Consider the following 12,473-nt stretch of genomic DNA (forward strand, 5'->3'; position numbering starts at 1 on the left):
CCAGAACCGGCGCTCGGTCAGTCGCGACAGCAGCAGCTGTGGAGATGCTGCCCCGTGAGCCGGGCACGGCTCGGTGAGCCCCGGGACGGGAATTCCGCACCCCGGGCCCGGACAGGGAGGGCGGGAAACCAGAGGGACATCCCTGCTGTTCCTGGGAGGCGGGGTGGGGCTTCTCCACCGCGGAGCCCCGGAGAACGGCAGGAGCCCCGAGGGAGGGCAGGAATCCCAGGGAAGGTAAGGAGCTCCAGTAAAGAGCAGGAATCCCAGGGAAAGGCAGGAACCCCAGGGAATGCCCAGCGACTCCCAACACCACACGGGGACGCCGGGCACTGATCCCCACCACAGCCCAGCTCCCCCAGCGGGGAAAGCTCCTCGCCCAGCTCGCGGGGCCGGCCGGGGGGGAATCGGGATGAGGCCAGAAGAGGCGGATAGGGCCCCAATTTCGGCTTCAAAATATTTTAAAGCGCGCGCGCTCCATCCACGCGCGGGGCGGGGCGGGGCGAGGGGGCGTGGCCACCCGGCACGCGTCACGGGGCGGGGCGGGGCCCGGGCGGTGCGGTGGGCGGGGCCCGGGCGGTGCGGTGGGCGGGGCCCGGGCGGTGCGGTGGGCGGGGCCCGGGCGGTGCGGTGGGCGGGGCCCGGGCGGTGCGGTGGGCGGGGCCCGGGCGGCGCGGTGGGCGGGGCCCGGGCGGCGCGCGGGGCGCACGCACTTCCTGCGCGGCGCGCGGCCCATGTACCAATGGCTGCTGGGGGCCCTCCGCGCTCTCCGCGCCGCCGCCAGACCCCAGCCCGCACCGCAGCCCGGCCCGGACCCGCGCAGCGCAAAGAGGCCGCTCCCCAGGTCAGCCCCCGCCGCCAAACACGGCGGTCCCCTGGCCCCGGCCCTCCTGCTGCTGCCCTGCCGCCCGGCGCCCCGCGTGGGTCCCTGACATTCCCCAAAAATCCATAAGAAAGCCCCGGGTGCCGCGGTGATCGTGGGTCCCAGGTGTCCCCGATGAAGCCATTGGCAAACCCACGTGCCGCGGTGATTGCGGGTCCCAGATATTCCCGATAAATCCATAAAAAAACCCCAGATGCTGAAGGGATTGTGGGTTCCGGGTATTCCCGATAAATCCCAGATGCTGAAATGATTGTGGGTCCGGGATATTCCCGATAAATCCCAGATGCTTAAATGATTGTGGGTCCCAGATAGTCCCGATAAATCCCAGATGCTGAGGTGATTGTGGGTCCCAGTTATTCCCGATAAATCCATTGGCAAACCCAGATACCGAGGTGATTTAGGGTCCCAGATATTCCCAGTAATTCCCAGATGCTTAAATGATTTAGGGTCCGGGATATTCCCGATAAATCCCAGATGCTGAAGGGATCGTGAGTCCCAAATATTCCTGATAAATCCCAGATGCTGAAGTGATTGTGGGTGTCAAATATTCCCAACAAATCCCAGATGCTGAGGTGATTGTGGGTCCTGGATATTCCCCATAAATCTATTGGCAAACCCACCCTCTCGTTTCCTTCCCATCTGCACGGTGGGGGCTTGAAAAGGATCAAAGGGGTGGGGATCAAAGGATCAAAGCAGGTGTGCTGGAGGAGCAGGGAAGGGTATATGCTGGATGGAGGAAAGCCATGGAATATGGATGTGGCAGGATAAAAGGGGGCTGCCTTCCCAGGCATTACCCAGGAGCTCCCAGTGCCAGTGGCTGAACCATCTCCACTGCTGGGAACAGAGGGAATGTATCCATTCCATGCTGTGCTTTGGGCAGTGTGGTGGCTCCCTCTGGGAGGAACTTCCTCCAGGAGCCTCTGCTTAGTGCCCCATTCCAGAGTGAATGAGGCAAGGGAATGCCTCTGGAAAGAGCCAGGTGTTGCACAAGAAGTTTCCACCAAGGAGCAGCTCAGGAGGAATGAGCTCTTGGGAAGAAAAATAGGAACGTCCTTTGCACTCTGTTCCTAAAGGAAAAGGGTTTGCTGGACTTTATCAGGGTATCAACTGATAGAATCCTGGGATTTGGGCTTCTGAGAAAGGGTGAGGCTGGTAATTATTTCAAGGATTCGTTCCCAAGCACTGACTCAGCAGATTATTGAAGTTGTGGAAGTGGATGTAAGCAGGACTTGCTTTCCCACCTTTTATTTCCTGTCCTACTTAAATTTTCCTTTGCAACTCAATGTAGTGACATGAACCTGGATGGCTAAGTGACCTGGAATGCTGCTGTCCTCGAGGAAAGAGGAAAACTTTGCACATTTAAGGAATTTTTTGGTGGTAGGAACACATGTAAAACATCAGGAAGCGTTAAAAGAAAGGAAAAAAAGAGGCCTCATATGGTTTAGTGGGATGATCCCAGAGATCACGGGAGATCTTTGGGATATGTGGAGGGAAGTTGGGAGCTGAACTGTGGTTGCCAAACACTGTTGTGCCTGTTCTTTCCCTCAGCGTTTCGTCACCTGTGGAAGATCCTGACGATATTCCTGAAAAGAAGCAGAAAACAGGTATTGCACCTCACAGAAGGGGTTAATCTGCCTGGTTTTCCTTGGGTTTGAGGTGCCTTGGGTAGCTCTGGATTTTGTACTTCACAATTGCTGCTGAAACTGTGGATTTCTGAGCCGTTTTTGTGGCCTGAGGGGGTCTCACGGGGCTGGGGCCTACTGATGGTGTGTCCCAGTGTTCAAAATCCATGTGGATTTGGCACTTGGGGACATGGCTAAAGGTGGCCTTGGCAGAGCTGGGACTTGATGATCTTAGAGGGCTCTTCCAGCCTGAGGGTTGGAGATTGTGGCCTGATGAAGGGAAAAGTAGGGAACAACTTTTTTCCTCCTGGGAATTCCGTGTATTTGCACCAAGGGTAACTCCTGCCTGTGTGTGGTACAGGGATATCCCAGGTCTGTCTGGCACTGAGCCCCTGCAGGGCAGGACAAAGAGTGTTTTAAGTCAAAGCTGTGGCTGTCCCTCAGGGAATGCAGAGCTCCCTAATTCCTGCTTGGGAATGGTGCTGCCCCTGGTGTCGCGGGAGGGGCTGTTGGTGTGTTGTTGAAATGAGTTACCTGGGTCAGGTGGGATCGAGGAGTTGGGCTTTGATGCAAATAGAAACCCTAATTTTCCTTTTCTGACCTGGTGGTGTGGGTTTTTTTTTTCAGAATGTCTCGTCTGCGGGACTAACAAGAGACCCGAAGACGTTCCTGTGGCCGCCCAGTTGCCACCCAAGGCAACAAGTGGGTGCCAGGAGGCTTTGGGCGGTGATGCCACTTCTCTCCCTGAGCCTGGAAAAGGGGTGAGCAGAGATTTAGGGGAGAACTCAGGGATAAGCTTGTGCTGTGTCAATCCCTGCATGTGTGAGCTGATCCCGTCAGAGCTGCTGCTGCAACCTGGACCAGCAAACCCTGGGCCCCGAGTCAGGGCAGAGCTGACTGGATTTTGGGAAGCCCGAGGTTTGCTTGGGTTCACATTCAGGTTGTACTCACTCTGGTGCTTGGTTTTGTTTTTATTTCAGGCTCAGGCCACTTCTGACTCTTCATTTGAAAGAGCAACAGACTCTGTGGCAGATGAGGACAGAGTAGAAGTTGGTAAGGCTGGACAGCAAGTTCTTCACTCATTTCTATGTGCTGCTGCCCTGTGCAGCTCCACCCCAGGCTTAGGGACTCATTAGTGAAGTTACAATATCTGGGAATACTGGAATGTGAGCTCTGTTTCTTCCCTGCATCCTGGCATTGCTTCTGGATCGGGATCAGGGCTGGGAACAGGCTCCCCAGGGCAGTGGTCACGGCCCCAAACCTGCCAGAGCTCCAGGAGGGTTTGGACAACGCCCTCCGGGACAGGGTGGGATTGTTGGAGTGTCCTGTGCAGGGCTGGGAGTTGGACTGGATGATCCTTGGGGTCTCTTCCAGGGATATTCTGTGATTTATCCTGGCATCTCAGTTCAGGAGCTGCCCTGCATGCAGCTCTGTTGCCTTCAGTTGTGCCCAGTGTTAGATTACCAGAAGGAAATTGTTTTAAGTGCTAAGTTTAGGTAGTAGAGCCTCATAACCCTCTTTTATCCAGGTTTAGGCTGGTAACATTCCGTAGTTGCTGATCTGAAGCAACATAACACAAATAATATAAGGATGTAAGGGAGAAAATTAAAGTAATTTATCTTTGGTGAAGCTCTTTGAACTCCCCAAACTCCAGTTTCCTTGAACAGTTGCTGATGGTTTGCACTCTTCTCTTGCAGCTAAAATGCCTTGTGACACCAACACGTGCTTGGCTAGGGAGGCACTATCCCTTCCTTACAAGGGAGTTCCATATCTCAGGTAAAAATCCTTCTGTTTCCTTTCACTTCTTCCCTGAAGGTTTTTTTTTGTCTTTCATCCTTGAACTTCCTCTGTGTTGCCCAACATTTGTATTTGTGTCCACAGAGCAGGATTTTTCCAAGGTGTTCTGTATTAAGGGAGGTCTCCAGCTGTGGTTTTTGTTTTTCTTTAACCAACTTTAAACTTGCTCTTTAAATCCAGGTAGTTCATACACACAGGAGATCTGAGGAAGATGAACAAGTACAACACTTCCACCTCCTGTGGCTGGAGGAAGTGTTAAACTTGGCAAGAGGCTGAGACCAGGAGTGTAGAGAAAAACCCACAACCACAAAAAACCCCCACCCCTAAAAACCCCAGAGAATTCCATTGGGAAACACTTTTTTACTCTGAAGGTGGTCACCTAGGGAGGTGGTGGAGTCTCTGTCCATGGAGATGTTGGAAAACCTACCTGGACAAGGTCTTGGGCAGCCTGCTGTGGGTGCCCCTGCTTGAATCAGGAGGTGTTAATTAAAATCTAACTAATAAATCAGGAGGTTTGAGTGTTCTCTTCATACAGTTTCTTTTCTGTCGCTGGTTTTAGCCTGAACAAGAATAATCACCACATCCAACCAGCTCCAGACAGCCCTGTGACACCCAGGCCCCCCATCAAGGAGCTCCCCGTGCCAGGTCCCACCTCTCCAGGAGCCAGTAGCGTGGGGAGGCCCCTGTGTGCTGCTGAGGAGGTAATCTGGGGAGAAGGGAATTCCTTTGGGATGAAACTGCTGCCTAGTTCCTCCACAGTTAGACTGAGACGAGAGGAAGGGGTGGGAATTCCTGCTGAAGTTTTTTTTTCCTTCCCCTCTCTTAGGATGTTCGTCGAGGAGAAAGCCAGAAATACAAAGAGATCTTGAAGCTGTTCAAGGAAAAATATTCTGGACGTCTTAATTCTCCCCAGCCAGCAAACTTCAACAAGTAATTATAAGCAAAATGTCCCTTAGCTCTTGGGGGGTGACTTTGTTGTACATGGAAGGGGAGGGGCTCTGGGCAGAATCAAATGTCACAATTGACGAGTCTCTCTTGAAACAGTGGAGACAGAAAATGTGACTCTTTTGTATTCACTGAGTTGACAGTAGCCAAGCTTGTGGATGTAAACTCGTGGAAGTTAGTGTTTGGTCATGGAACCAGTGACAGGATTGTTCTGTTAAGGGATTAAGCAGCCTAATTTTGCTTCATATATTTCTGTTGCTTTAACTGTGGGTTCCAACTGTAATTGAGACAGTTGGGTACAAATCAACTGTGGCCTTTCTAATGAATTGTTGTGCACTGGTAACAAATCACTTGGGAAAACTGTGATTCTTCTCTGTCTTTTTTTTTTTTTTTTATGCTACTCCAAAGGGTTCAGACCCACTCCAAGGAACCAGTGGCGACTGGGAGTCACCTGAAAGGACAAAAATCCAGGGGTGTCTATCCAGGTGTGACACAAAGGGCCAGTGAGTATCCCCAGGATTCAGGTCTGGTCTTTGTAGGTTGGCTTCTAACCAAAACAGGACATTTCCTCCCCCCCTCCCAAACCATAGTTAGTTATTGGCTAAACTGGCTTTGTGAGGGTTTTACTGGAGGGAAAAAAAATTGGTTTAAAATGGTATTTGAGATATGGCTGTACCAGTGCTGTTTGTAGCTGCAGATGTGACCCCACTGCCCAGGGGGAAGGTTGTGGTACCTGAGTTTTTGTACCAGGGGAGGAGAATATGTGACTGTGCACCCCCAGATGCTGCTTCTTAACTCAGAGCTGCTCTGAGTTAATCCAGTTTAATGCTAGACAGGCCTATTTCTATGATAGCAGAGCTTCCAAACCATGTAAACTAATTGCATATATGTTTAATATTGTCCCCGGTAGTTTTTTCCACTGCTCATTATTTCAATATTGTTTCATCACTACTTCTTTTTACACATCTGGGCTTTTACTTTAAAATCATATGGGGTTTGAAGTGATTTCTGAGCAGGTGCCAGAGTCTGAACTTCTAACCATACAGCCATCAGTCAAAGTTCTGGTGTTGTCACCCAGAAACCAAGAGCTGCTGGGGTGGAACGTCACCTTCTTGTTGTCATTTTGCTGCTTTTCTGTGCAGGTGTCAAACATGGAGATGTTTTCAGCCCCCAGTTGCCTCAGAGAGGTGTCATGATCAGGTAGGAGTGTCCTTTAATCGTGGTCCCTGTTTCTTTTGGCTCTGGGGGCATGAGTCTCTCAGCCTCCAGAAGACAACTCCAGTTTATCATCTCAGTGTGGGGGGAAAGGGGAAAGGAGCAGCTGGTTTGTGGAACTGCTCAAAGCCAGTTGTCCCTCAAATCTGACTCCCCTGCCAGAGCTGCTTCTTTCTGGGAGAAGGAAGCCAGTGGGGGGGGCCAGTGGTGGCTGCACCACATTGCCCTTGGGTTTGCAGAATCCCTTGTTGCTTGTGAGTGTCTTTGTGCCAAACCATTAATGAGCTGACTTAGCAATTCCTGTGGATCCTGAGCTGACATTGCAATTCCTGTGGATCCTGAGCTGACATTGCAATTCCTGTGGATCCTGAGCTGACATTGCAATTCCTGTGGATCCTGAGCCATAAGGTTTAGGGAGCTTGTAAAGCCTGGAGGTCCTGAGGCAGTTTTTGTGGCTGCAGGATGCCTTGAGTTTGAACAGAAGCCCAAAAAGGGAGTGTGCAGTCAGGTGGTCCCTCACCAGGAGGGGCCAGTGGGCTCCTTGGTGGCAGGACTGGCAGTGCTGGTGCCTTTGGGTTTTGGAGGCTTTTGGCTGCAGCTCCAGGGAAGGATTTTGGTTTGGCAGTGTGATCTACTCATCTTCCTGCCCTTAGATGAGAGAGGAGAAAGCACAGATGGGAGCAGGGAGACGTTCAGTCATGGCAGTCCTGTTTATAGGTAGTTTTGTCCCTATTCTTCTCCCCCCTTAGACACAAGGACTATATTTAGCAGTGCAGCACCATCCTGTGTCAAATTGTCACTGCTTCCCCTAAGCTGGAGGGGAGAGAAGGAAATAACTGGTACAGTGTGATGGGTTTGAGTCAAAGGAACATTTTCTTGCCTTTTTTTTTTTTCAGATTTAGCCCCTAAATGAAGTCATTTGACAGGGCCTGTGATCTCTCTTACCACGTGCCTTTAAAGCACATGGTAAGAGTGTAGGACACTATGAGAGTCTGTTGTAGGTCTCCCTCTTGGAAAAGGAGATTGTTTGGTGACAGTGGGACAGATATGGACAACTTTAATGTCTGTGTGTTTGTTTGCTCTTCAGAGCCTGCATGGTTTTAATGCTCATCCTCTCCACAGGGGGATAGTGCCTCTCTTGACTAGAGAAGGCAAGTAAACCCCCCGTAGCTGTCCCATTCCCCCTGCTGCTCCTAGTTCCCATAAGCCAACTGCACTTGGACAGGTGCAGATGTTCCTGTTCCACTGGCAGTGGAACTCCTGGCATGTGGTGTTTGTCACCAGGAGGGCCCAAAACACTGGATAGAGGAAATGCTGGTTGCTCCCCTGTTTTCCAAAGAATAAAACTGAGTTTGGCACCTGTAGGTGGAAGAAAGTTTGTAAAGCTTCCAGCTCTTCATCTATCCCAGAGCTGCTGCTGCAAAAGGAATGGGGCAGGAAACTGAGATGTTGTCGTATGTCAGATTCAGCCTTGAAGAAACACTTCTTTTCCAGAAGGTGAATTCCTGGGAATTTCATGGGATAGGATGGATATTCAACTCACTTGCTTCTCTTTCTCCTCAGCTACTACACACCACCAGAAGACTCCCATGGACAGGGAATACCAGGGAAACAAGCTGTTGCAGTGGTAAGGCTCAGTTAGTCATTATTTCACTTTTTTTAAAGAAAATATAACTCGTCTCTGGTCAGGATCCAAACCAAAATTTGTAGTGTGGAAATCAGAAATATTAGTCCTGATCTCAGCTTGGTACCTTGGAGGCTTTGCTGGTGCTCTGATTGTTGGTCCAAGCCAAGGGATCTTCCTGCCTCTCTGGCCTCTGTTCTGAGGGCACAGTTGGGATGCAGTCACCACTCAAAAGTGACTTTGGAGTTTGCTGCTTGGCTGTATGTACAAAAACAATGCCAGCTTGATACACAGGCAGGATTTTCTGCACTGTGGCACCCAAAGCTCCTGTGCTTGCTTTGTAACTTCGTGTCCTTTTGTCTAACAGGGCCGGGGTGGAGCTGAAGTGTCCCAGGGGATGTTATTCCAGTTCCATGTGACACCTGTTCTGTCCAAAGACTTCTTTTTTGTGGACAGGGAGCCACTCCCACGCTCAGAAAAGCCAGCAGAAGACTTTACCCCACTCACAGAGGTACCTGTGCTCAAACCAGTGCTGTTGCTGGTGTAGCAAATCCCTGGAATGCCTGTTGCTGTGGCACCTGACCTGAATTTAGGGGTTGGTTGACGTTGCTGTGCTCCATGTCCTGTTTCACGAGTCCTTCCCCACTGAATTGTCCATTCCAGGCCATGGAGAGGGAGGTCTCTGCTGCCTTTGGCAAAGGGGAGCCTGGTGAGATCCTGAGCAGTGCCTTCAAGCTCAAGGTCACTCGTGAGGACATCTGCACCCTGCAGCAGCTGTGCTGGCTCAACGACGAGGTGAGAGGAGCTGCAGCACAGGGATGCTCTAACCCAACACTTGTGCAGGAGCACCCCTTCTCTGGGTGCTTATGGTTCTGCTGTTTCTGGAGATTCCTTTCCTTGGGTTGTGCAGCTCCCAGGGGTCAGGCTGGGTTGCTGGAGTGGGTGCAGGTGCTTTTATCCAACAGCACAAGTCACCCAGGGCAACATTCCCAGAGCCAAAGCTGCCAGCTGGGCTTGTCTCAGTTGGGTACTCAAGGGTGGCCAGCAAAGACATGTTGGTGCCTTTTTCATTTGCCAAGTTACTGCCTTCTCTTACATCTCAACTTTCCTCTCTCTGGCCCAGGTCATTAATTTCTACATGAACCTTCTGGTGGAAAGAAGTAAGAAGGAAGGCTATCCAGCACTCCATGCTTTTAGTACCTTCTTCTACCCCAAACTCTGTTCTGGAGGCTACAAAGCAGTGAGGAGGTGGACCAGAGGTGTGGATCTCTTCAAGCAGGATCTCATCCTGGTGCCCATTCACCTCAGAGTGCACTGGACGCTGCTGGTGAGTCAAACTGGCCTTTTATTTAGGGGATGGGAGGAACAAAACTAGCAAGAAAAGTCCTTTAGGGTTTGGGATGTGCTTTGTCCAACATTCACCTTTTAATCCCAGGTCATAGATGTCAGAAAGAAAACTATCAAATACTTTGATTCCTTGGGACAGAAAGGAGACAACATTTGTAAAACCCTGCTGTGAGTAGCTACTTTTTTATCCTTTTGATTGTTTTGAGGCCTTTTTCCTTCCCCACTTGGAGTGGTCCTGCCCTGGCACAGGCTGCTCCTCACTTTGTCCCTCTTCTGTTCTGCTCAGTGTTTTAAATCACCTGGAGTGTAACTGGGGCAGGTTTTCGTGTGTTCTGGACATCCTTACATGTCTTTGCCAGTAAAAATCCTTAATCCAGCAGCTTTTTAGAGCGAGAGCAGCCCCACAGAGACAAACCACAGAATCACAGAATCCCAGAATCCCTGAGGTTGGAAAAGCCCTCCCAGCCCATGGAGTCCCCCCTGTGCCCAATGCCCACCTTGTCCCCCAGCCCAGAGCACTCAGTGCCACGACCAGGCCTTCCTGGGACACCTCCAGGGGTGGGGACTCCAAACCTCCCTGGGCAGCCCCTGCCAATGCCTGACAGCCCTTTCCAGGGAGAAGTTCCTCCTGGTATCCAACCTGACCCTCCCCTGGCACAGCCTGAGGCCGTTCCCTCTCCTCCTGTCCCTTGTTCCCTGGGAGCAGAGCCTGACCCCCCCTGGCTCCCCCCTCCTGTCAGGGAGTTGCAGAGCCAGAAGGTCCCCCCTGAGCCTCCTTTTCTCCAGGCTGAGCCCCCCCAGCTCCCTCAGCCGCTCCTGCTGCTCCAGCCCCTTCCCAGCTCCGTTCCCTTCCCTGCACACACTCCAGCCCCTCCATGTCCTTCCTGAACTGAGGGGCCCAGAACTGGACACAGCCCTGGAGGGGCCTCAGCGGTGCCAGCACAGGGGGACAATCCCTGCCCTTGTCCTGTGCCCACTCTGGCTGTGACACAGCCCAGGTGCCCTTGGCTTCCTGCCCACCTGGACACACCTGGGCTCATGTCCAGCTGCCGTCACCAGCACTCCCAGGGTCTTTCCCAGCTTTCCAGCCCCTCCACCCCAGCCTGGAGCTTTCCAGGGAGTTGTTGTGACCCAAGGGCAGGACCTGGCACTTGGCCCTGTTGACCCTCACACCGTTGCCCTCAGCCCATGGATCCAGCCTGTCCTGATCCCTCTGAGAGCCTTCCTGCCCTCAGCAGATCCACATCCCACCCAACCTGGTGTCATCTGTGAACTGACAGAGGGTGTCCTTGATCCCTTCATCCAGATCATGGATAAAGATATTAAACAGGACTGGCCAATACTGAGCCTTGGGGAACCCCACTTGCAGCCTCTCACCGTGCCTCTAAATTAAGATTGGGATTTTTCCTCCACATTCCTTAAATCCGCTGCCGTGAGGATCCTCTGACATTTCACTGCCACTCATCTTCCTGTCACTCTTCAGCAGCTTTTTTTTTTTTGTTGCCCTAAACTGGGGAGATGAAAAGTGATTCTGTGTTGTTTTAAACAGACAATACCTGCAAGAGGAAAGCAGGGAAAAAAGAAAGCTGGAATTGACTGCTTCCGAGTGGACTCTTCGCAGCCTGAGCCCAGAGGTCCGTGAGCAGTGCCTGGATTTGGGATGTGAGGGAGGGTATAACACTTTCCAAGGAAGCAAAAGGGATTACTTGGGACTATTCCTTGGGTTTGGGAGCAGGAAATGGGTTCTGGAAGTAGGTTTTCAGTTGTTGGTGGTGTGGGTAATGTGTGCTATGAACAAATTGCTGCTCTTTTAAGGCATTAAGGCATAAAAATTCTCCATCTTTTTTGTGTTCCTCAGGAAATCCCTCAACAAAGTAATGGAAGTGACTGTGGGGTTTTTGTTTGCAAATTTGCTGATTCCATCTCCAGAGACAAACCCATCACCTTCACGCAGGTGAGGGAAATGAGAAACGGCTCCAGCCTTTCCCACATGGATACAAGAGCCAGGGCAGGGGCTGAGGGCTTGTTCCTCATGTCTGGTGTCTGCTTCTTGGCAAGGTCGTGGAATCATGGAATCCCAGAGTGGTTTGGGTTGGAAGGGACCTTAAAACCCAACTTGTTCCAACCACAGGATGCTGCAGCCAGTGGTTTCTAATATCTGGCCTTTGTATCTCTTGGAAAACAGGTTTCCCCCTTGGAGCAGTTCAGACACTGGTTATTTTCCAGCGTGGTAGCCTTTAATAAACATCCTTCAGAGCAAACATTGGCTTTGTTGGGTGGTTGTGTGTCACCCTTGTGTGAAACCCACCTTGTACCCAAATGGCAGGTGCTGACAGCTCTGAAGAGCAACCTCCATTCAAGAATTCCCTGGGTGTTTATGGAGATTTTCTGCCTCTTTCTCCCCTGCCTTCCTGTTTAATGGATTTTTCCCTTTCCTTTCCAGGAGCACATGCCTTACTTCCGCCGGAAGATGGTGTGGGAAATAATTCATCAGCAGCTGCTGTGAGACATGCACTGTTAGCAAAACACTGTTCTGTAAAAAAAGAGAGGTATTTATTTCTTACTGTTAAGGTAAATATTTAATTTATGTAAGAGCCTTATTGTAAGGGAACTTTACTTGTTAATAAACTAGAGTAATTTATTTTTTAATTGAAAACCGGTTTGGTGTCTCCATGGGGTTTTTTAACTTGCTCACAATTCCTGAGGAAGAGGAGGGGGTGTCTCCTCTCATGGGCTCTGGGGGATATCCTTGTGCTGTTCCTTGCCTGGAGATCCTCTTGTGGAAGAGCAGGGGGGCTTTATCCACCTTTTCTTTCACACTGGTTGCCTCAGTCTGCCACAAACTCAGGCTCTCCAAAGGGAGAGCGATTCCAAAGGCGATTGGTTGTGTTTTGTCCTTACAAATAATTCATCGGGCATAATTATCTTCCCTAAGGACACAGAAGATCGATGCTCTGAATGTTTTAGGTGTCCTTTCCCCTTCCCTTCAGGTCTCCCTGTTCAGGGCTGCAGGTCTGAAGATGAATTGTTCCTTTTTTGGAGG

The 12,473-nt window shown here is 51.1% G+C and overlaps 1 protein-coding gene across 1 annotated transcript; it reads left to right on the plus strand.

Moving 5' to 3' along the window:
• Positions 1–686: 686 nt before the first annotated feature.
• Positions 687–12,086, plus strand: SENP2 (SUMO specific peptidase 2). Its single transcript, XM_032698346.1, has 17 exons — positions 687–841; positions 2,429–2,484; positions 3,130–3,263; positions 3,483–3,555; positions 4,200–4,278; positions 4,859–5,000; positions 5,126–5,229; positions 5,653–5,747; positions 6,387–6,444; positions 8,023–8,086; positions 8,451–8,594; positions 8,747–8,878; positions 9,207–9,410; positions 9,519–9,598; positions 10,980–11,064; positions 11,289–11,384; positions 11,874–12,086. The coding sequence occupies exons 1-17, from the start codon at positions 732–734 to the stop codon at positions 11,934–11,936; spliced, it is 1,719 nt and encodes a 572-aa protein (XP_032554237.1). The 5' UTR covers positions 687–731; the 3' UTR covers positions 11,937–12,086.
• The last annotated feature ends 387 nt before the right edge of the window (positions 12,087–12,473 follow it).

This window comes from Chiroxiphia lanceolata, chromosome 10 (assembly GCF_009829145.1).
Source record: "Chiroxiphia lanceolata isolate bChiLan1 chromosome 10, bChiLan1.pri, whole genome shotgun sequence".
NCBI lineage: Eukaryota > Metazoa > Chordata > Aves > Passeriformes > Pipridae > Chiroxiphia > Chiroxiphia lanceolata.

Excerpts from the sequence above, each read along its gene's own strand:
- SENP2 (XM_032698346.1), top strand. The coding sequence starts at position 732 with ATGTACCAATGGCTGCTGGGGGCCCTCCGCGCTCTCCGCGCCGCCGCC. Across the intron at positions 2,485-3,129 it reads TGAAAAGAAGCAGAAAACAG|AATGTCTCGTCTGCGGGACT; the intron begins GTATTGCACCTC and ends TTTTTTTTTCAG. Across the intron at positions 5,748-6,386 it reads AGGTGTGACACAAAGGGCCA|GTGTCAAACATGGAGATGTT; the intron begins GTGAGTATCCCC and ends TTTTCTGTGCAG.